General features: G+C 50.7%; 1 protein-coding gene across 7 annotated transcripts in view; it reads left to right on the top strand.

Moving 5' to 3' along the window:
* The window catches only part of LOC119975865 (retinoic acid receptor RXR-alpha-B-like), a 97,695-nt gene that overhangs the window by 69,542 nt on the left and 2,914 nt on the right, over window positions 1-25,239 (top strand). For all 7 annotated transcript variants that reach the window (XM_038815752.1, XM_038815751.1, XM_038815747.1 and 4 more), the window contains exons 7-10: window positions 7,291-7,420; window positions 9,672-9,804; window positions 11,855-11,946; window positions 21,792-21,897. In XM_038815752.1, the coding sequence (XP_038671680.1) occupies window positions 7,291-7,420; window positions 9,672-9,804; window positions 11,855-11,946; window positions 21,792-21,897 (461 nt within the window). The remainder of the gene's footprint in view (window positions 1-7,290; window positions 7,421-9,671; window positions 9,805-11,854; window positions 11,947-21,791; window positions 21,898-25,239) is intronic.

Here is a 25,239-nt window from a genome sequence, read left to right as displayed (position 1 = left end):
AGGAAAGGCGAGGAGGAGACATTGACAATTCGACCGATGTGTGGGTCGCCTCGCCTCGCGCGCCCCCCCCCCCCCCCCATCCATTCCCTTTCAGAAGGCTAATTAGCATGAGGAAAGACTGCCTGCAGTTATCTCCCAGTTTCCTTTCCTGCTACCCTGCTGGTCACAATTTGAATATTTAGAATTCCTGTGCGCAGACCAGGTGATGGATTGGGAATTTGATATTTCCGCTATCTGAAACTTTGCTTTTGGAAAGTCAAACTAATATTTTGACGGGTTGAGACTCGCCTCTGACTCTCAGCTTGTTGCACTTTCCGAAGTGTGTTGAACACCAGACAAAAGCTGCAACAGGTGTGTTAGTTTATCATTGTGTTTTGAATTATCACATGTTTTGTGGACAGATGTTCAAAGTATAACTGGCAGTGCGGCTGGGAAAGAAAGCGAGAAACGCAGACAAATACTCTTTTTCTATTCATGTTAATTCCTGCTTTAAAAGTCCAGGTGGGTTGAATTGTGAAAGCAATCAGAGTACCTCTGAAGGAACACAGGAGCATAGAGAGCAGCAGAAGAATATAGGACTTCGGAGTGAGCCACAGTATCCCAACAGTGGAGGAGGAGGCCATTCGGCCTACCAAGTCTGCACTGACCCTCCGAAAGAGTACCCTTCCTCGGCCCACTCCCCCACCCTACCCCCATAACCCTGCACAGCGACGATGGACAATCCACCAAACCTGCACATCTTTGGACTGTGGGAGGGCAGCACGGTGGCGCAGTGGTTAGCACTGCTGCCTCACGGCGCCGAGGTCCCAGGTTCGATCTCGGCTCTGGGTCACTGTCCATGTAGGGTTTGCACATTCTCCCCGTGTTTGCGTGGCCACGCTACGTTGCCCCTTAATTGGGGAAAAAAAAAATGAATTGGGTACTCCAAATTTGAAAAAGAAAATCTTTGGACTGTGGGATGAAACCGGAGGAAACCCATGCAGACATGGTGGGGGCCGGTGGTGGCTTGCAAACTCCATACAGACAGACGGTCACCAGAGGTCATAATCGAACCCGGGTCCTGAGCACTGTGAAGCAGCAGTGCTGACTACCGTGCCACTGTGTCAGCCCTTAGAGCTTTCTCCGCCATTCGATAACATCATGACTGATATGGATCTTGAAAAGCTTCAAAGTGAGCTCAACTCTCATTCTGAAATGCAAAAACAGGGTGAGTGGGCCTTTGTCCTCGAGCTTATGTCCCCTGGATAATGTCGGACTGTGTAATTATTTAAGGATGGAGCGAACGGGAGGATAATCCTCAGCAGAGTAGCACTGGCATAAAGTGAGGCCGAGGAGCCTCTGGGTATGTCTGAAGGCAGAGGTCAGCATAACGACAGTGGTAGTTTGAGGATAGAGGTACGGGGAATGACGGTGAAGGGCAGGGGGGAAGGGCTAGCACCCCTGTGAGGAGCATACCCGCCCCATCCAATAACTCCCATTTCCAAAGAGGAAGCAAAGGAAGATGAGTCGAAAAGGTTGGGGCCAGAAACAAGAGCATGTTCTCCATTTCGCCATTAGAGAAAATACTTTCCTTGACCAATTTCTGTAAAATGAGGCACTTGGACAAAACAGGTGTCTCACCTTCTGAAACTCGATCTCTATAAGCACTTGATACACACATGTGGCTTGTCACTCTTGGGCGTCATCCTGATGTTCCGTCCACTTGGCATTCGGATCCCAGTTAAAGTTTCTGCCTTCAGAGTTTAGCAGTAACTTCATTGCAGTGTTAATGTAAGCCTACTTGTGACAATAATAAAGATTATTATTTATTTTGTGAGGTGCAATCTGGTGGGGCCGGGGGGGGGAAATTAAATGTGTTGTTGGCTGCAGAACGCTGCTCCCCCACAGTGGTAAAACTGAGAGAGCCGGTAGAAGCAGTAATGTCTTGTATAACAAGAGTGCTGAATGATGGGCATGGCCTAGGGTGAGTGGCAAAGCATCTTGCGATACTTTCCTGAAGCTGCCCACAAACCGCCGAGAAATATCAACACTTGCTCCATATTGTGGTGAACATCGGGGGGGTCACGTGCCCTCCCTGACTGAGGCCTCGGCAAACCTCTGAGGCCACGTGATACCCGGCCTATCAGGGCGTGCGATTCCAGCAAGCTGGGGGCCTCTAAAACCTGCAGAACAGGTACAGTCCAAGAGATGAGTTAGAGTCGCTGGCTGGCAGTTTAATGTTCCTTTATACTTTCTTTAAATAGTTCTTGCCCTAATTAAACTTTCTGTTGCTGCTATCCGCTGATGGTCAACTGTTACATCACTCCACCTTTGCAGTAGCCATGTTGCACAATAACAGTATGCACTTGGAAGGCATCTTCTAGGCTAGAGTGGCCTGAAACAGTTCTTATTTTAAGGCCCTAGAATTAGATCTGCATGAGCAGTTAAACGTGGATCCTTTATTCTCTCTTTCTCTCGGACTCCCTCTGCTGGTACATGTATGTATTGTGACGTCAAATCGATAAAATGGCACATTGCAATTTCCAGGACACTGGAGGAATTATCAGGTATTTACAGTACAGATGAAGTCTATTTGGACCAGCAGGTCCATGCTGTTCTCTATGTCACTCCCCTCCCACCCCCTCTTAACTCATTAACATACGCCTGCACATAGCTTCCCCAGAAATGTTCCTCTCTACAATGAAATGAAATGAAAATCGCGTATTGTCACGAGTAGGCTTCAAATGAAGTTACTGTGAAAAGCCCCTAGTCGCCACATTCTGGCGCCTGTTCGGGGAGGCTGTTACGGGAATCGAACCATGCTGCTGGCCTGCTTGGTCTGCTTTCAAAGCCAGCGATTTAGCCCTGTGCTAAACAGCCCGCTGCTCGCAGTAGCGAGTTCCACATTCCCAGCACACTCTGGGTAAAGAAATCCCGCGTTGAATTATTTACCAGTGGTCATTCTATGTTCATGGCCCTTAGTTAATTTTTTCCTCTTTTTTCTGGCCAGTTAGACATGATGGGCTGAATGGCCTCTCTGCACCATAACTCTTCTGTGGTTCTAAGATAGGTCCCAAGAAGGTGCAGATGAGAATAGCAGAGTAATTGCCAGGGGGAGGGGGTTTCCCCCTTCACTGCTGGATTGGCAGCAAGCTGGTTGTGCTGTCGCTGTTATACTGCAGTCTGCGCCCAACCGCTGTTGCCTGCCAGGCGCTCCTTCGAGCTTGCGGGTATTTGCCCACGGGTTGAGATTCTGCAGCAGCCCACCTCATTGGGTCGGCAAGGGTTTGCACTTTGGCTTCACCTAATGTGGCAGGCACTGCGAGGTTTACGACGCGCTAGGGTACCCACTTGAGCGAAGAGTCCGATGCCTGGTGGAAAGTTCAAACCACGTCACACAGGCCTCCACGCCACTTGCCATCAGCACGCTGTGGAGTCAGATCGTGATACTCCCGGGTTTCCACTTAGCCTTGTCACAAAGCCAAAAGTGAGGTACGGAACCGCAGTGAGTAGACAGAGCTGAGGTGCCGATTGGACCTCATTGGCTAGCGGAGTGACGTGGCTGAATGGCCTCCTCCTATTCCAGTGGGGGGGGGGGGGGGGGGGGGGGTGTGGGGGGCATGTTGGCACAGCGACGGCAATGTCACTGGACACATCACCCAGAGTCCCTGGGGGGACACGGGGTCAAATCCCACCCCGGCAACTGGTGGTAATTAAATTCAGTTCATAAATCAGGAATTGAAAGCTAGTCTCAGTAAAGGTGATAACAATAACCGATTGTTAAAGAGCCCACCTGGTTCATAACTGTCCCTCTAGGGTGGGAAATTTGCCATCCTTACCCGGTCTGGACGACAAGTGACTCCAGGCCTCCCTCAATATGGTTGACCCTTACATGTCCCGCTGAAATGGCCGAGGGAGACACTCCGTTCAGAGCCAATGAGGAATGGGCTACAAATGCCGGTCCAGCCAGTGGCTCCCCACATCCATTCAAAGAATTAATATTTAACGTTGACCTCGGGCAAAGTAGGTCGATTTTGTTGATCTCCAGTTGGTTGCATTGTACTCCCCTATCTGAAGGATTGGTTGCAGCAAGGAAGGGGGGGGGCATCCTCGCCCAGCATCTTCAGTGCCAGCATCAAGCAATCGCAACTCATGAGGCACCGTCGAGGGCAGGGTAGAGCTCCCCTCCGTTCCCCCTCCACCGTCACTGAGCACAAGTTCAAATCTTTGCACTGCCCAAAGCAAGCATGGCTTTGGTTGAATTTTTATCAGTGGGCAGCACTTAAGCTGTTGTCCAACATGAAGGATACTAGAACTTGCAAAGACCCCCCTCTTTGGGGGATGAATGGGGAGTTTGCATCGTATTCTGATTTTAGTGGTGAAGGTTAAACCAGCCTGGGAGTTTGTTAACTCACTGATGCATGCACATGTTATGAGCCTGGCCTAACACACAGTGGGGTAGAGTTATTCTCCTCTGCATAGCTGAGGTGGTTCTTTATTCCAGTCAAATGTGTTTTTTGTTGTGGCGTTTTTACCACAATAAGTCAGTATGACAAGGTTTCTGCTTCTCAGGGCATGGGTTAGATACAAAGTAAAGCTCCCTCTACACCGTCCCCATCAAAAACTCCCAGGACAGGTACAGCACGGGGTTAGATACAAAGTAAAGCTCCCTCTACATTGTCCTTTCTAATACTCCCAGGACAGGTACAGCACGGGGTTAGATACAGAGTAAAGCTCACTCTACACTGTCCCATCAAACACTCCCAGAACAGGTACAGCACGGTGTTAGATACAGAGTAAACCTCCCTCTACACTGTCCCATCAAACACTCCCAGGACAGGTACTGCACGGGGTTAGATACAGAGTAAAGCTCCCTGTACACTGTCCCATCAAACACTCCCAGGACAGGTACAGCACGGGGTTAGATACAGAGTAAAGCTCCCTCTACATTGTCCCTTCTAATACTCCCAGGACAGGTACAGCACGGGGTTAGATACAGAGTAAAGCTCACTCTCCACTGTCCCTTCAAACGCTCCCAGGACAAGTGCAGCACAGTGTTCGATGTAGAGTAAAGCTCCCTCCACACTGTCCCTTCAAACACCCGCAGGACAGGTAAAGCACGGGCTTAGTTAACGAGTAAAGCTCCCACTACACTGTCCCATCAAACACTCCCTGGACAGGTACCGCTTGGGATTAGGTACCGAGTAAGGCTCCCTCTGCAGGTAATTCGTTTTGGAAGGTCTGATGCAGGTAGGGAATATACAGTGAATGAATGGTAGAACCCTCAAAAGTATTGACAGTCAGAGAGATCTAGGTGTATAGATCAACAGGTCACTGAAAGGGGCAACACAGGTGGAGAAGGTAATAAAGAAGGTATACGGCATGCTTGCCTTCATTGGCTGGGGCATTGAGTATAAAAACTTAGGTCTTGTTGCTGCTGTATAGAACCTTAGTTAGGCCACACTTGAGAGTATAGTGTTCAATTCTGGTCGCCACACTACCAGAAAGATGTGGAGGCTTTAGAGAGGATGCAGAAGAGATTTACCAGGATGTTGCCTGGTATGGAGGGCATTAGCTATGAGGAGCGGTTGAATAAACTCTGTTTGTTCTCACTGGTACAACGGAGGTTGAGGGGTGACCTGACAAGAGTTCTACCAAATTATGAGGGGCATAGACAGAGTGGATAGTCAAAGACTTTTTCCCAGGGTAGAGGGGTCAATTACTAGGGGGCATAGGTTTAAGGTGCGAGTGGCAAGGTTTAGAGGAGATGTACGAGGCAAGGTTTTTACACAGAGGGTAGTGGGTGCCTGGAACTCGCTGCCGGAGGAGGTGGTGGAAGCAGGGACGATAGTGACATTTAAGGGGCATCTTGACAAATACATGAATAGGATGGGAATAGAGGGATATGGATCCCGGAAGTGTAGAAGATTTTAGTTTAGACGGGCAGCATGGTCGGCGCAGGCTTGGAGGGCCGAAGGGCCTGTTCCTGTGCTGTACTTTTCTTTGTTCTTTGTACACTGTCCCATCGTACACTGTCACATCAAACACTCCAAGGACAGGTACAGCTCTGAGTTAGATACAGAGTAAAGCTCCCTCTACACTATCCCCATCAAACACTCCCAGGACAGGTACAGCACAGGGTTAGAAACAGAGTAAAGCTCCCTCTATGCTATCCCCATCAAACACTCCCAGGACAGGTACAGCACGGTGTTAGACACAGAGTAAAGCTCCCTCGACACTGTCCCCATCAAGCACTCCCAGGACAGGTACAGCACGGGGTTAGATACAGAGTAAAGCTCCCTCTACGCTCTCCCCATCAAACACTCCCAGGACAGGTACAGCACGGGGTTAGATACAGAGTAAAGCTCCCTCTACGCTCTCCCCATCAAACACTCCCAGGGCAGGTACAGCACGGGGTTAGATACAGAGTAAAGCTCCCTCTACGCTCTCCCCATCAAACACTCCCAGGACATGTACAGCACTGGGTTAGATGCAGAGTAAAGCTCCTTCTACACTGTGCCTGTCAAACACTCCCAGGACAAGTGCAGTAAGGGTTAGGTACAGAGTTATGCTCGTATCCTAATAAACAGAGTTATGCTCCTGTCCTATGCTAGGAGGTCAAGCTAGCCCATTTTATGATGGACTTGAATTCCACAGATATTAATCCAGCTTCCTCACATTAATTCAGTAACTTCCCCTTCCAGTACCAATTTGCGTAGTTTATTAACTCAACCCCTACCCGCTGTAATTCAATAACCCGTCCCCAGTGCCCTGTGCTACTGAAATAAAAGGGGAAAGTGTTGGTTTGGCAGCAACTGAGGCGAGAGAAACAAGAGATAACATTTGGAATTGAATAAGTCCAGTAAGATTTGCAGTTGGTTGTTGAAGGAGTGCAGAAATGTGATTGAGTTTTTGCGGTCAGAGTTGGGGGTGGTGGCAGTGTTTGATGAGGGTAGTGCAGAGGGACCGTTACTCTGTGGGTGGATATGAGTTCAAGACATGGGCACAGAGTCCGAGCTAGCAGCTGCCGGTGCAGTACTGAGGTAGCGCAGCACTGTCAGAAGAGGCGTTGTCTTCCAGATGAGACATCAAGCTGAGGCAGCTAACCAGGGCGAATGCTAAAGAATTGGCCTGTCGCCTTGCAGGGCGGTGACTGACTCCTCTTCTGACTGGATTGGCTGAGGAGCGCTTCGGGACGTCCTGAGGTGAGGGGTCACTTGCTGTGGGAAACACTGTGTAACCAAGGAGTGTCTTTCTTTCTTTTTCTCTTCCTCCATCCAACTATCCCTCACCCCCACTCCTTCCCCACAGCCCAACGACCCGGTGACAAATATCTGCCAGGCAGCGGACAAGCAGCTCTTCACGCTGGTGGAGTGGGCAAAGCGAATCCCGCATTTCTCCGAGCTCCCGTTGGACGATCAGGTCATCCTGCTGAGAGCAGGTGAGGAACGGGGTGGGGGTCGGGTGGGGATTGGGCTGGGGGTGGGGAGCGAGACCGCTTCACAGCAAGGTGTGATCCACTAGTGCTGGCTGGTTGCCCTTTGTGTCCTGGTAACCCTCCTGGCATGGGGAATGGGGGGCAGGGGTGGTGCAGTGAGTGTTAACACAGCACCAGGGGAATTCTGGTTTCTTTATTCTTTCATCTTGACCCTTGCTGTTCATTCTTAACTTGAGGAATTTTATAAATGACAAACTTAAAAAAAAATTTAGAGTACCCAATTCATTTTTTCCAATTAAGGGGCAATTTAGCGTGGCCAATCCCCCTAGCCTGCACATCTTTGGGTTGTGGGAGCGAAACCCACGCAAACATGGGGAGAATGTGCAAACTCCACACGGACAGTGACTCAGAGCCGGGGTTGAACCTGGGACCGTGAGGCAGCTGTGCATAAAGGGCAAACTTACACGGATACACAGTGTTTAGGCTCAACGCAAACTTGTTTATTTCCAACAAACAATCTGAATGCTTGAATAAACGTTCTAAACTAGTGTAACAGTGCTGCGAGACTCTTGGCTGATTAGCCCGAGTGACCCCAGATTCCCATCAATAGTATTGATTAACCCGCAGAATCCCCACAGTGCAGCATGAGGACATTCGGCCCATCGGGTTTGTACCGACCCTCCGAAAACGCGCCCTACCTGGACCCAGTCCCCCTGCCCTATCCCCGTAACCCCACTTCACCTGCACACCCTTGGACTGTGGGAGGAAACCCGGAACACTGGGAGGAAGCCCACGCAGACTCGAGGAGAACATGCAAACTCGTCACAGTCACCAGGGCCAGTGGGGGGGGTGAAGCTTTGATCCCATGTGACCCCGTGACAGTGAGGGAGTGGCGAGGTAGTTCCAAGTGAGAACCCGAGGTAAAGAAAAATGCCATGGGTGTGGCACAGGCTGCATTGCCGAGATTATTCAGGCCGGGGAAGGGCAGGGAGATAGAAAGCTAGCGTTTGACTCAAGGTTTCATAGACTTTGCAGTACAGAAGGAGGCAATTTGACCCATCGGGTCTGCACCGGCCCTTGGATAGATCACCCCACACCTCCACCCTATCCCCGTAACCCAGTAACCCCACCAAACCTTTTTTTGTGGACACTTAAGGGCAATTTATCATGGCCAATTCACCTAACCTGCACAACTTTGGGCTGTGGGACTAAACCGGAGTACCCAGAGGAAACCCACGGGGAGCACGTGCAGACTCGGCACAGACGGTGTCCCAAGCCAGGAATCGAACCTGGGACCCTGGAGCTGTGAAGCAACAGTGCTTACCACTGTGCTGCCCTCTTTGATTTGTGACGATTGTAGGTGGTGGTAAGCGGGAGGGCGGGCTGGCGAGGAGAGCTCCATGGCCGGATTGACAATGGGTTGGAGTAGGGCATTGGCGAGGCATTTTCTTTTTCTTCGGCCCATTCCTAAGTTGTCCTCGAGTAGGTGGTAGTGAGGCATTTACAACTGTGCAGCTTGCTGGGGCCATTTTGAAGAGCAGCCACATTGCAGTGGGTCTGTGGGCCAGACCAGGGTAAGGAAGGCAAATTCCCTTTCCTCAAGGGACCTTAGTGAACCGGATGGGTTTTTCTGACAATCTGGTAAGTTTATTCCACATCAATGCTCCAACAGGGGAGATGGTGCTAATGTAATTGGACTTGTTATTGTGGGGCTAACGCTCTGGGTTCACATGGGTTGAAATCCCACCAGGGCAGCGGGTGGAATCTAAATTCAATTGATAAAAATCTGGAATTTGAAGCGAGTCTCCGTGATGGTGACCATGACAACGATCATCGATTGTCGCTAAAATCCGCCTTGTTCACTGATGACCCCGTTTGGAAAGGAAATCTGCCGTCCTCACCTGGTCTGGCCTACATGTGACTCCAGGGTCCACAGCAATTTGGTTGACTGAAATGGCCCAGCAAGCCATTCAGTTCACGGACAATTAGGAATGGGCAACAAATGCTCACCGACCCCAATGCCCCCCGCATCCCATGGAAGAATAAAGAAAAAAAAGATTAAATTCCTTCAGCTGCTATGGTAGGTTTTGAGCTGAAGTGTCCAGAGCAGTTGTCCAGCCCTTCAGATAGATCACTAGCCTTGTGACATTACCACTGTGCTGCAGTTCCAAATGCCCACATTTCACCTCACCCTCCCTTTCCCCTCCCTGGTGTCTGCCTCTTCCTGACATTGAGCCTTGTCTCGTCCCTCCAGGTTGGAATGAGCTCCTGATCGCCTCGTTCTCGCACCGGTCGATCACAGTGAGGGATGGGATCCTGCTCGCCACCGGACTTCACGTGCACCGCAACAGCGCGCACAGCGCAGGCGTTGGAGCCATCTTTGACAGGTGAGGGAGGGGTGCTGGTGAGCCTAGTGCTTTTTATCTTTCTGGCTTCGCTGGCTAGGGTCCAGCATTTGTTGCCCATCCCTAATTGGCCTAACTGCCCCTCGCTCGGCCGTTTCCGAGAGGGGCATTTAAGAGCCAGCCATGTTGCTGTGGGTCTGGAGTCACATGTCACCCCGGACGGGTAAGGGCGGGCAGGGTTTCTTTTCCGAAGGGGGACATTCGTGAACATTGTTTGCTGCAGCGTGGGACTGCAGCAGGAACGTTCAAGATGTACTGGGTCAGGCACTTATCCTTCACCTCCAGGACACTCCTCACAATTACCTGGTTCACAATGGGTGCACAATGAATGTCAGGGTCTTTTTCAAAGGTTCTCCACTCTGAACCCCAAAATATAGTTTCCCATATTGTGTATCTCAGTGAGCAATCTCCCTGAGGAGGTGTCAGCCACATGTTGGCAGATGTTAATTGTTGGGTTTCTACAGCAAAAGGCAGCTTGACTCAGGTTGGAATTAAAGCACTTTTTTGGGGGGAACGAGATGCAGAGGGAGCTTTACCCTATATCTAACCCCGTGCTGTACTTGTCCTGGAGTGTTTGATGGGGACGGTGTAGAGGGAGCTTTACTCTGTATCTAACCACGTGCTGTACTTGTCCTGGAGTGTTTGATGGGGACAATGTAGAGGGAGCTTTACTCTGTATCCTAACACCTTGCTGTACTTGTCCTGGAGTGTTTGATGCGGACAGTGTAGAGGGAGCTTTACCCTGTATCTAACCCCGTGCTGTACCTGTCCTGGAGTGTTTGATAGAGACAGTGTAGAGGGAGCTTTACCCTATATCTAACCCCGTGCTGTACTTGTCCTGGAGTGTTTGATAGGGACAGCGTAGAGGGAGCTTTACTCTGTATCTAACCCCATGCTGTACCTGCCCTGGGAGTGTTTGATGGGGACAGTGAAGAGGAAGCTTTACTCTGTATCTAACCCTGTGCTGTACCTGCCCTGGGAGTGCTTGATGGGGACAGTGTAGAGGGAGCTTTGCTCTGTATCTAACCCCGTGCTGTACCTGTCCTGGGAGTGTTTGATGGGGACAGTGCAGAGGGAGCTTTACTCTGTATCTAACCCCGTGCTGTACCTGCCCTGGGAGTGTTTGATGGGGACAGTGTAGAGGGAGATTTGCTCTGTATCTAACCCCGTGCTGTACCTGTCCTGGGAGTGTTTGATGGGGACAGTGTAGAGGGAGCTTTACCCTGTATCTAACCCCGTGCTGTACCTGTCCTGGAGTGTTTGATAGGGACAGTGTAGAGGGAGCTTTACCCTACATCTAACCCCGTGCTGTACTTGTCCTGGAGTTTTTGATAGGGACAGCGTAGAGGGAGCTTTACCCTATATCTAACCCCGTGCTGTACTTGTCCTGGACTGTTTGATGGGGACAGTGTAGAGGGAGCTTTACTCTGTATCTAACCCTGTGCTGTACCTGCCCTGGGAGTGCTTGATGGGGACAGTGTAGAGGGAGCTTTACTCTGTATCTAACCCCGTGCTGTACCTGTCCTGGGAGTGTTTGATGGGGACAGCGTAGAGGGAGCTTTACTCTGTATCTAACCCTGTGCTGTACCTGTCCTGGGAGTGTTTGATGAGGACAGTGCAGAGGGAGCTTTACTCTGTATCTAACCCCGTGCTGTACCTGCCCTGGGAGTGTTTGATGGGGACAGTGTAGTGGGAGACTTATGCTGCATCAAACCTATTCTCTACCTGTCATGGATGTGTTTGATGAGATTGGTTGTGTTCAATGAAGCGGTGTTCTACGATTTGCTTGTCAGTATGTCTGGGCTGGATTCTCCGCTGTCGGGATTTTCCTTTACACCGGCAGTGCACCCAAGCCCCGCAATTTCCCGATGGCGTGAGGCTGCCCCTACTGGGAAATCCGATTGGCCGGCTGTAATGTTGGAGAATCCCGTTGCTGGCGGAGGTGCTACACACCAGGAAATCGGTGCTGCGGGATGGAGAATCTCGCCCTGTTTCTCTCCTCAGATTAATAACTGTTAACATCTTGCTGTAGGGTTCTGACCGAACTGGTCTCCAAGATGAGAGACATGGAGATGGATAAGACAGAGCTGGGCTGCCTTCGAGCGATCATCCTCTTCAATCCCGGTGCGTGGAACCCTTAAAGCCAGCAGAACCTGGGTCAGCAGTATTAGTGAAGGAGCAGCAGTCAGTGATCTGCTAGGACAAGTGTGAGTTTGGGCTAGGACAGGAAGATGGGGGCGAGGGATGGAGAGTAGAGCTGCGAGCGAGTCTGGAGGCCTGTCTCACTTAACGCAAGGGCACTTCATTGCTCAGTGCAAGTGAAGACTGCGGGGAAACAAACCTGTCTTTGCACAGGTCAGAGTGAGCCGGCCCATACTGGGGGACGCGACTGCCTGTCCCTCCTGTGTTCCTACTGTCTGTCTTACTGCTGCCGATCTTGGTAGATATAATTTGCTGCAGTGAGTGTTGGCAGGTTATGGTCAGGGGCACAACAACCCATACATTGGCATTCGAAGAGACAAGTTGTTGAGGCTTTTGGTCTTGCATTCGTCAGGACAGACACAAATAATACATTTCAACAGGTGTTTCTACTGTTGGTTGTTTGGAAAGACAGTTTTGATCGGCTAAGATGTTACCATGGTAAATGACCCAGGCAATGGTTGTCTGCTCTGTTTTTTGCATGCTGCGTCACACACAAATAAACACATCCTGTATCACACACACACACACGAACATGCTGAATCACACGAACATGCTGAATCACACACAGGCGCAGACAGACTGAATCACAGAGACATGCTGAATCACACAATGCTGAATTACACAGACATGCTGAATCACACACAGACATGCTGAATCACACACAGACATGCTGAATCACACACAGACATGCTGAATCACAGAGACATGCTGAATCACAGAGACATGCTGAATCACACAGACATGCTGAATCACACACACACATGCTGAATCACACAGACATGCTGAATCACTGAGACTTGCTGAATCACTGAGACATGCTGAATCACACACAGACATGCTGAATCACACAGACATGCTGAATCACACATAGACATGCTGAATCACACAGACATGCTGAATCACAGAGACATGCTGAATCACACAGACATGCTGAATCACACAGACATGCTGAATCACACAGACATGCTGGATCACACACAGACATGCTGAATCACTGAGACATGCTGAATCACACAGACATGCTGAATCACACAGACATGCTGAATCACACAGACATGCTGAATCACACAGACATGCTGAATCACACAGACATGCTGAATCACACAGACATGCTGAATCACACAGACATGCTGAATCACACACAGACATGCTGAATCACACACAGACATGCTGAATCACTGAGACATGCTGAATCACACAGACATGCTGAATCACTGAGACATGCTGAATCACACAGACATGCTGAATCACACAGACATGCTGAATCACACAGACATGCTGAATCACACAGACATGCTGAATCACACAGACATGCTGAATCACACAGACATGCTGAATCACACAGACATGCTGAATCACACACAGACATGCTGAATCACACAGACATGCTGAATCACACAGACATGCTGAATCACTGAGACATGCTGAATCACACAGACATGCTGAATCAGAGAGACATGCTGAATCAGAGAGACATGCTGAATCACACAGACATGCTGAATCACACAGACATGCTGAATCACAGAGACATGCTGAATCACACAGACATGCTGAATCACTGAGACATGCTGAATCACACAGACATGCTGAATCACACAGACATGCTGAATCACACACAGACATGCTGAATCACACAGACATGCTGAATCACAGAGACATGCTGAATCACACAGACATGCTGAATCACACACAGACATGCTGAATCACACAGACATGCTGAATCACACAGACATGCTGAATCACACAGACATGCTGAATCACAGAGACATGCTGAATCACACAGACATGCTGAATCACACAGACATGCTGAATCACACAGACATGCTGAATCACACACAGACATGCTGAATCACACAGACATGCTGAATCACAGAGACATGCTGAATCACACAGACATGCTGAATCACACAGACATGCTGAATCACTGAGACATGCTGAATCACACAGGCATGCTGAATCACACAGACATGCTGAATCACTGAGACATGCTGAATCACAGAGACATGCTGAATCACACAGGCATGCTGAATCAGAGAGACATGCTGAATCACACAGACATGCTGAATCACACAGGCATGCTGAATCACAGAGACATGCTGAATCACACAGACATGCTGAATCACTGAGACATGCTGAATCACACAGACATGCTGAATCACACAGACATGCTGAATCACACACAGACATGCTGAATCACACAGACATGCTGAATCACACAGACATGCTGAATCACTGAGACATGCTGAATCACACAGACATGCTGAATCAGAGAGACATGCTGAATCACACAGACATGCTGAATCACAGAGACATGCTGAATCACACAGACATGCTGAATCACACAGACATGCTGAATCACACAGACATGCTGAATCACACACAGACATGCTGAATCACACAGACATGCTGAATCACACAGACATGCTGAATCACTGAGACATGCTGAATCACACAGACATGCTGAATCAGAGAGACATGCTGAATCACACAGACATGCTGAATCACACAGACATGCTGAATCACTGAGACATGCTGAATCACACAGACATGCTGAATCACACAGACATGCTGAATCACACACAGACATGCTGAATCACACAGACATGCTGAATCACACAGACATGCTGAATCACAGAGACATGCTGAATCACACAGACATGCTGAATCACAGAGACACAGACATGCTGAATCACACAGACATGCTGAATCACACAGACATGCTGAATCACACAGACATGCTGAATCACACAGACATGCTGAATCACACAGACATGCTGAATCACACAGACATGCTGAATCACTGAGACATGCTGAATCACACAGACATGCTGAATCACACAGACATGCTGAATCACACACAGACATGCTGAATCACACAGACATGCTGAATCACAGAGACATGCTGAATCACACAGACATGCTGAATCACACAGACATGCTGAATCACTGAGACATGCTGAATCACACAGGCATGCTGAATCACACAGACATGCTGAATCACACAGACATGCTGAATCACTGAGACATGCTGAATCACAGAGACATGCTGAATCACACAGGCATGCTGAATCACACAGACATGCTGAATCACACAGGCATGCTGAATCACAGAGACATGCTGAATCACACAGACATGCTGAATCACTGAGACATGCTGAATCACACAGACATGCTGAATCACACAGACATGCTGAATCACACACAGACATGCTGAATCACACAGACATGCTGAATCACACAGACATGCTGAATCACTGAGACATGCTGAATCACACAGACATGCTGAATCAGAGAGACATGCTGAATCACACAGACATGCTGAATTACACAGGCATGCTGAATCACACAGGCATGCTGAATCACACAGACATGCTGAATCACAGAGACATGCTGAATCACACAGACATGCTGAATCACTGAGACATGCTGAATCACACAGACATGCTGAATCACACAGACATGCTGAATCACACAGACATGCTGAATCACACACAGACATGCTGAATCACAGAGACATGCTGAATCACACAGACATGCTGAATCACTGAGACATGCTGAATCACACAGACATGCTGAATCACACAGACATGCTGAATCACACACAGACATGCTGAATCACACAGACATGCTGAATCACTGAGACATGCTGAATCACACAGACATGCTGAATCACACAGACATGCTGAATCACACAGACATGCTGAATCACTGAGACATGCTGAATCACACAGACATGCTGAATCACACACAGACATGCTGAATCACACAGACATGCTGAATCACTGAGACATGCTGAATCACACACAGACATGCTGAATCACACAGACATGCTGAATCACACAGACATGCTGAATCACACAGACATGCTGAATCACACAGACATGCTGAATCACACACAGACATGCTGAATCACACACAGACATGCTGAATCACACAGACATGCTGAATCACACAGACATGCTGAATCACTGAGACATGCTGAATCACACAGACATGCTGAATCACACAGACATGCTGAATCACACAGACATGCTGAATCACTGAGACATGCTGAATCACACAGACATGCTGAATCACACAGACATGCTGAATCACTGAGACATGCTGAATCACACACAGACATGCTGAATCACACACAGACATGCTGAATCACACACAGACATGCTGAATCACACAGACATGCTGAATCACTGAGACATGCTGAATCACAGAGACATGCTGAATCACACAGACATGCTGAATCACACACAGACATGCTGAATCACACACAGATGCTGAATCACACACAGACATGCTGAATCACACAGACACAGACATGCTGAATCACACAGACATGCTGAATCACACAGACATGCTGAATCACACACAGACATGCTGAATCACACAGACATGCTGAATCACACACAGACATGCTGAATCACACACAGATGCTGAATCACACACAGACATGCTGAATCACACAGACACAGACATGCTGAATCACACAGACATGCTGAATCACACAGACATGCTGAATCACACACAGACATGCTGAATCACACAGACATGCTGAATCACACAGACATGCTGAATCACACACAGATGCTGAATCACACACAGACATGCTGAATCACACAGACATGCTGAATCACACAGACATGCTGAATCCCAGAGACATGCTGAATCACACAGACATGCTGAATCACACACAGACATGCTGAATCACACACAGATGCTGAATCACACACAGACATGCTGAATCACACAGACACAGACATGCTGAATCACACAGACATGCTGAATCACACAGACATGCTGAATCACACACAGACATGCTGAATCACACAGACATGCTGAATCACACAGACATGCTGAATCACACACAGATGCTGAATCACACACAGATGCTGAATCACACGAACATGTGGAATCACGCACACATGTGGAATCACGCACACATGTGGAATCACGCACACATGTGGAATCACAGACATGCTGAATCACACAAACATGCTGAATCACAGAGACATGCTGAATCACACAGACATGCTGAATCACTGAGACATGCTGAATCACACGGACATGCTGAATCACACAGACATGCTGAATCACAGAGACTTGCTGAATCACACAGACATGCTGAATCACTGAGACATGCTGAATCACACACAGACATGCTGAATCACACAGACATGCTGAATCACACAGACATGCTGAATCACACACAGACATGCTGAATCACACAGACATGCTGAATCACAGAGACATGCTGAATCACAGAGACATGCTGAATCACAGAGACATGCTGAATCACACAGACATGCTGAATCACACAGACATGCTGAATCACAGAGACATGCTGAATCACACAGACATGCTGAATCACTGAGACATGCTGAATCACACACAGACATGCTGAATCACACACAGACATGCTGAATCACACACAGACATGCTGAATCACACACAGACATGCTGAATCACACAGACATGCTGAATCACTGAGACATGCTGAATCACACACAGACATGCTGAATCACACACAGACATGCTGAATCACACAGACATGCTGAATCACACAGACATGCTGAATCACAGAGACATGCTGAATCACACAGACATGCTGAATCACTGAGACATGCTGAATCACACACAGACATGCTGAATCACACACAGACATGCTGAATCACACACAGACATGCTGAATCACACACAGACATGCTGAATCACACAGACATGCTGAATCACACAGACATGCTGAATCACACACAGACATGCTGAATCACACACAGACATGCTGAATCACACACAGACATGCTGAATCACACAGACATGCTGAATCACACACAGATGCTGAATCACACGAACATGCGGAATCTCACAGACATGCTGAATCTCACACATGCTGAATCTCACACATGCTGAATCAGACAGACATGCTGAATCAGACAGACGTGCTGAATCACACACAGATGCTGAATCACACGAACATGCGGAATCACAGGAACATGCTGAATCACATGAACATGCTGAATCACACGGACATGCTGAATCAGAGAGACATGCTGAATCAGAGAGACATGCTGAATCAGAGAGACATGCTGAATCAGAGAGACATGCTGAATCAGAGAGGCATGCTGAATCAGAGAGACATGCTGAATCAGAGAGACATGCTGAATCACAGAGACATGCTGAATCACAGAGACATGCTGAATCACACAGACATGCTGAATCACACACAGATGCTGAATCACACACAGATGCTGAATCACACGAACATGTGGAATCACGCACACATGTGGAATCACGCACACATGTGGAATCACGCACACATGTGGAATCACAGACATGCTGAATCACACAAACATGCTGAATCACAGAGACATGCTGAATCACAGAGACATGCTGAATCACACAGACATGCTGAATCACTGAGACATGCTGAATCACACACAGACATGCTGAATCACACACAGACATGCTGAATCACACACAGAAATGCTGAATCACACACAGACATGCTGAATCACACACAGACATGCTGAATCACACACAGACATGCTGAATCACACACAGACATGCTGAATCACACAGACATGCTGAATCACACACAGATGCTGAATCACACGAACATGCGGAATCACACAGACATGCTGAATCTCACACATGCTGAATCTCACACATGCTGAATCAGACAGACATGCTGAATCAGACAGACATGCTGAATCACACACAGATGCTGAATCACAGGAACATGCTGAATCACACAGACATGCTGAATCACATGAACATGCTGAATCACACGGACATGCTGAATCAGAGAGACATGCTGAATCAGAGAGACATGCTGAATCAGAGAGACATGCTGAATCAGGCAGACATGCTGAATCAGAGAGACATGCTGAATCAGAGAGACATGCTGAATCAGAGAGACATGCTGAATCAGAGAGACATGCTGAATCAGGCAGACATGCTGAATCAGAGAGACATGCTGAATCAGAGAGACATGCTGAATCACAGAGACATGCTGAATCAGAGAGACATGCTGAATCAGAGAGACATGCTGAATCAGAGAGACATGCTGAATCAGGCAGACATGCTGAATCAGGCAGACATGCTGAATCAGGCAGACATGCTGAATCAGGCAGACATGCTGAATCAGGCAGACATGCTGAATCAGGCAGGCATGCTGAATCAGGCAGGCATGCTGAATCAGGCAGGCATGCTGAATCAGGCAGGCATGCTGAATCAGGCAGGCATGCTGAATCAGGCAGGCATGCTGAATCAGGCAGGCATGCTGAATCACACACAGACATGCTGAATCACACACAGACATGCTGAATCACACACAGACATGCTGAATTACACACAGACATGCTGAATCACACGCACATGTGCGGAATCACAAATGTGTGAATCACAGACAGGCAGACATGCTGAACCTCACACAGGCAGACATGCAGAATCTCACACAGGCAGACACGCTGAATCACACACAGGCTGACACGCTGAATCACACACAGGCAGACATGCTGAATCACACACAGGCAGACACGCTGAATCTCACACAGGCAGACATGCTGAATCTCACACAGGCAGACACGCTGAATCACACACAGGCAGACACGCTGAATCACACACAGGCAGACATGCAGAATCTCACACAGGCAGACACGCTGAACCTCACACAGGCAGACACGCTGAATCTCACACAGGCAGACACGCTGAATCTCACACAGGCAGACATGCTGAATCTCACACAGGCAGACATGCAGAATCTCACACAGGCAGACACGCTGAATCACAGACAGGCAGACACGCTGAATCACAGACAGGCAGACACGCTGAATCACACACAGGCTGACATGCTGAATCACACACAGGCAGACACGCTGAATCACACACAGGCAGACATGCTGAATCACACACAGGCAGACACGCTGAACCTCACACAGGCAGACACGCTGAACCTCACACAGGCAGACACGCTGAACCTCACACAGGCAGACACGCTGAACCTCACACAGGCAGACACGCTGAATCTCACACAGGCAGACACGCTGAATCTCACACAGGCAGACACGCTGAATCTCACACAGGCAGACACGCTGAATCACACACAGGCAGACACGCTGAATCACACACAGGCAGACACGCTGAATCACACACAGGCAGACACGCTGAATCACACACAGGCAGACATGCTGAATCACAGGCAGGCATGCTGAATCACACACAGGCAGGCATGCTGAATCACACACAGGCAGGCATGCTGAATCACTCACAAACCCACAGACATGCTGAATCACGCACAGGTAGACATGCTGAATCACACACAAACACAGACATGTGAATCGCACTCACAAACAGAAATGCTGAATCACACACACAGATACATTGAATCACACACACACACACATGCTGACTCACACACACAAGTTGAATCACACACAAACACACAGACATGCTGAATCACACATACAGACATGCTGAATCTCACACCAACACACAGACAAGCTGAATCACACCCAAACGCACAGACATGCTGAATCACGCACACACAGACATGGGAATCGCACACACACACAGACATGCTGAATTGCACGCGCACACAGACATGCAGAATTACACAAACACAGACATGCTGAATCACACACACAGATACATTGAATCTCACGCACACAGAAGTTGAATCACACACAAACACACAGACATGCTGAATCACACACACACAGAAGTTGAATCACACACAGATATGCTGAATTACACACACACCACACGCAGATATGCTGAATCACACAGACACAGACATGCTGAATCACACACACAGACATGCTGAATCACACACAGACATGCTGAATCACACACAGACATGCTGAATCACACAGACACAGACATGCTGAATCACGCACAGACGTGCTGAATCGCGCACAGACGTGCTGAATCGCGCACAGACGTGCTGAATCGCGCACAGACGTGCTGAATCGCGCACAGACGTGCTGAATCGCGCACAGACGTGCTGAATCGCACAGACGTGCTGAATCGCACAGACGTGCTGAATCACGCACAAACACACAGACATGCTGAATCACAAACACATGTTGAATCACACACAAACACACGACCTGCTGAAGCGCACAAGCATGCCGACATGCTGAACGGTAGCATAGTAGAACAGTGGGTAGCACTGTTGCTTAATAGTGCCAGGGTCCTAGGTTCGATTCCCAGCTTGGGTCACTGTCTGTGCGGAGTCTGCACGTTCTCCCTGTGTCTGCTTCCTCTGGGTGCTTCGGGTTCCTTCCACAAGTCCCGAAGAATGTGCTGTTAGGTGAATTGGACGTTCTGAATTCTCTCTCTCTGTACCTAAACAGGTGCCGGAGTGTAGCGACTAGGGGCTTTTTACAGTGACTTCATTGCAGTATTAATGTAAGCCTAGTTGTGACAATAAAGATTATTATTATATATTATTAATTTCACACATGCAGACATGCTGAATCTCACATACACAAGCGGAATCTCTCACACACACACAGGCAGGACCACACCAACACACACACACACACAGACAGAATCGCACAGGCAGAATTACACAGGCACACGGATAATCACACACCTGTAGAATCTCACAGATGCACACACACAGGCGGAGTCGCACACGCAAACAAACACACACGCAGAATCACTGGCACACACACTCGTGTATACTCATGTACAGCACCTAGGAGGTTAAAAGGATATCAGCAATGTTGTGAATTGGCACCTGACCACACTCTCCTGGTATCCTGTAGATGCAAAGGGACTTTCAAATCCAGCAGAGGTGGAAATTCTCCGGGAGAAGGTTTACGCTTCGCTCGAATCGTACTGCAAACAGAAATATCCTGATCAGCTGGGCAGGTGAGTAAGACCATGAGGGAGATACCGGCTGAGCACACGGCCTCGGGATAGGGTCCGGGGTGGGCAGTGCACTGGGACTGCGTTCCACTCGGGACAGGGTCCGGGATGGACAGTTCATAGAACATAGAACAATACAGCGCAGTACAGGCCCTTCGGCCCACGATGTTGCACCGACATGGGAAGTCAAAAACTAAAGGCCATCTAACCTACACTATGCCATTATCATCCATATGCTTATCCCCCCCTCGGGACAGGGTCCAGGATGGACAGTGCACTGGGACAGCGTTCCCTCCGTCGGTACAAGGTCCGGGATGGACAGTGCACCGAGACAGCATTCCCCTCGGGACAGGGTCGGGATGGACAGTGCACACGGACAGCGTTCCCTCCCTCGGGACAGGGTCCGGGATGGAGAGTGCACACGGCCAGCTTTCCCCTCGGGACAGGGTCTGGGATGGACAGTGCACTGGGACAGCGTTCCCCTCGGGACAGGGCGCGGGATGGACAGTGCACACGGACAGCGTTCCCTCCCTCTGGACAGGGTCCGGAATGGACAGTGCACTGGGACAGCTTTCCCCCTCTCGGGACAGGGTCCGGGATGGACAGTGCACTGGGACAGCTTTCCCCCCCTCGGGACAGGGTCCGGGATGGACAGTGCAGTGGGACAGCTTTCCCCCCCTCGGGACAGGGTCCGGGATGGACAGTGCAGTGGGACAGCTTTCCCCCCCTCGGGACAGGGTCCGGGATGGACAGTGCACTGGGACGGCTTCCCCTCCCCCCAACCCCCCCAGGGACAGGGTCCGGGATGGACAGTGCACTGGGACAGCTTTCCCCTCGGGACAGGATCCGGGATGGACAGTGCACTGGGACAGCTTTCCCCGCCTCGGTACAAGGTCCGGGATGGACAGTGCACCGAGACAACATTCCCCTCTGGACAGGGTCAGGGATAGACAGTGCACACGGACAGCGTTCCCTCCCTCGGGACAGGGTCCGGAATGGACTGTGCACTTGGACAGCTTTCCCCCTCTCGGGACAGGGTCTGGGATGGACAGTGCACTGGGACAGCTTTCCCCTCGGGACAGGGTCCGGGATGGACAGTGCACTGGGACAGCTTTCCCCTCGGGACAGGGCCCGGGATGGACAGTGCACTGGGACAGCTTTCCCCCCCTCGGTACAAGGTCTGGGATGGATAGTGCACTGGGACGGCGTTCCCCTTGGGACAGGGTCGGGATGGACAGTGCACTGGGATGGCTTTCCATCCCCTCGGGACAAGGTCTGGGATGGACAGTGCACTGGGACAGCTTTACCCTCAGGACAGGGTCCGGAATGGACAGTGCACTGGGACAGCTTTCCCCTCAGGACAGGGTCGGGATGGACAGTGCACACGGACAGCTTTCCCCCCCTCGGTACAAGGTCTGGGATGGACAGTGCACTGGGACAGCATTCCCCTCGGGACAGGGTCCGGGATGGACAGTGCACTGGGATGGCTTTCCGTCCCCTCGGGACAAGGTCTGGGATGGACAGTGCACTGGGACAGCTTTCCCCTCAGGACAGGGTCCGGAATGGACAGTGCACTGGGACAGCTTTCCCCTCAGGACAGGGTCGGGATGGACAGTGCACACGGACAGCTTTCCCCCCCTCGGTACAAGGTCTGGGATGGACAGTGCACTGGGACAGCATTCCCCTCGGGACAGGGTCCGGGATGGACAGTGCACTGGGATGGCTTTCCGTCCCCTCGGGACAGGGTCCGGGATGGACAGTGCACTGGGACAGCTTTCCCCCCCTCGGGACAGGGTCCGGGATGGACAGTGCACACGGACAGCTTTCCCCTCGGGACAGGGTCCGGGATGGACAGTGCACACGGACAGCGTTCCCTCCCTCGGGACAGGGTCTGGGATGGACAGTGCACCGAGACAGCATTCCCCTCGGGACAGGGTCAGGGATGGATAGTGCACACGGACAGCTTTCCCCTCGGGACAGGGTCCGGGATGGACAGTGCACACGGACAGCGTTCCCTCCCTCGGGACAGGGTCCGGAATGGACTGTGCACCGAGACAGCATTCCCCTCGGGACATGGTCCGGGATGAACAGTGCACTGGGACAGCGTTCCCCTCGGGACAGGGTCAGGATTGACAGTGCATTGGGACGGCGTTCCCCTTGGGACAGGGTCGGGATGGACAGTGCACTGGGATGGCTTTCCGTCCCCTCGGGACAGGCTCTGGGATGGACAGTGCACTGGGACAGCTTTCCCCCCCTCGGGACAGGGTCCGGGATGGACAGTGCACACGGACAGCGTTCCCCTCGGGACAGGGTCCGGGATGGACAGTGCAGCGGGACAGCTTTCCCCTCAGGACAGGGTCCGGGATGGACAGTGCACACGGACAGCGTTCCCTCCCTCGGGACAGGGTCCGGGATGGACAGTGCAGCGGGACAGCTTTCCCCTCAGGACAGGGTCTGGGATGGACAGTGCACACGGACAGCGTTCCCTCCCTCAGGACAGGGTCCGGGATGGACAGTGCACACGGACAGCTTCCCCCCCCTCGGTACAAGGTCTGGAATGGATAGTGCACTGGGACAGCATTCCCCTCGGGACAGGGTCCGGGATGGACAGTGCACTGGGACAGCTTTCCCCTCGGGACAGGGTCCGGGATGGACAGTGCACTGGGACAGCTTTCCCCCCCTCGGGACAGGGTCCGGGATGGACAGTGCACACGGACAGCTTTCCCCCCCTCGGGACAGGGTCCGGGATGGACAGTGCACACGGACAGCTTTCCCCTCGGGACAGGGTCCGGGATGGACAGTGCACACGGACAGCGTTCCCTCCCTCGGGACAGGGTCTGGGATGGACAGTGCACTGGGACAGCTTTCCCCCTCTTTGGACAGGGTCCGGAATGGACAGTGCACTGGGACAGATTTCCCCCCCCCCTCGGGACAGGGTCGGGATGGAAAGTGCACACGGACAGTGTTCCCCTTGGGACAGGGTCGGGATGGACAGTGCACACGGACAGCGTTCCCCTCGGGACAGGGTCCGGGATGGACAGTGCACACGGACAGCATTCGCCTCGGGACAGGGTCCGGGATGGACAGTGCACTGGGACAGCGTTCCCCTCGGGACAGGGTCTGGGATGGACAGTGCACTGGGACAGCTTTCTCCCCTCGGGACAGGGTGTGGGATAGACAGTGCACACGGACAGCATTCCCCTCGGGATAGGGTCCGGGATGGACAGTGCACTGGGACAGCTTTCCCCTCGGGACAGGGCCCGGGATGGACAGTGCACTGGGACAGCTTTCCCCCCCTCGGGACAGGGTCCGGGATGGACAGTGCACCGAGACAGCATTCCCCTC

This window comes from Scyliorhinus canicula, chromosome 13 (assembly GCF_902713615.1).
Source record: "Scyliorhinus canicula chromosome 13, sScyCan1.1, whole genome shotgun sequence".
In the NCBI taxonomy this organism is placed as follows: domain Eukaryota; kingdom Metazoa; phylum Chordata; class Chondrichthyes; order Carcharhiniformes; family Scyliorhinidae; genus Scyliorhinus; species Scyliorhinus canicula.
This window is presented reverse-complemented; position numbering and strand designations above follow the sequence as displayed.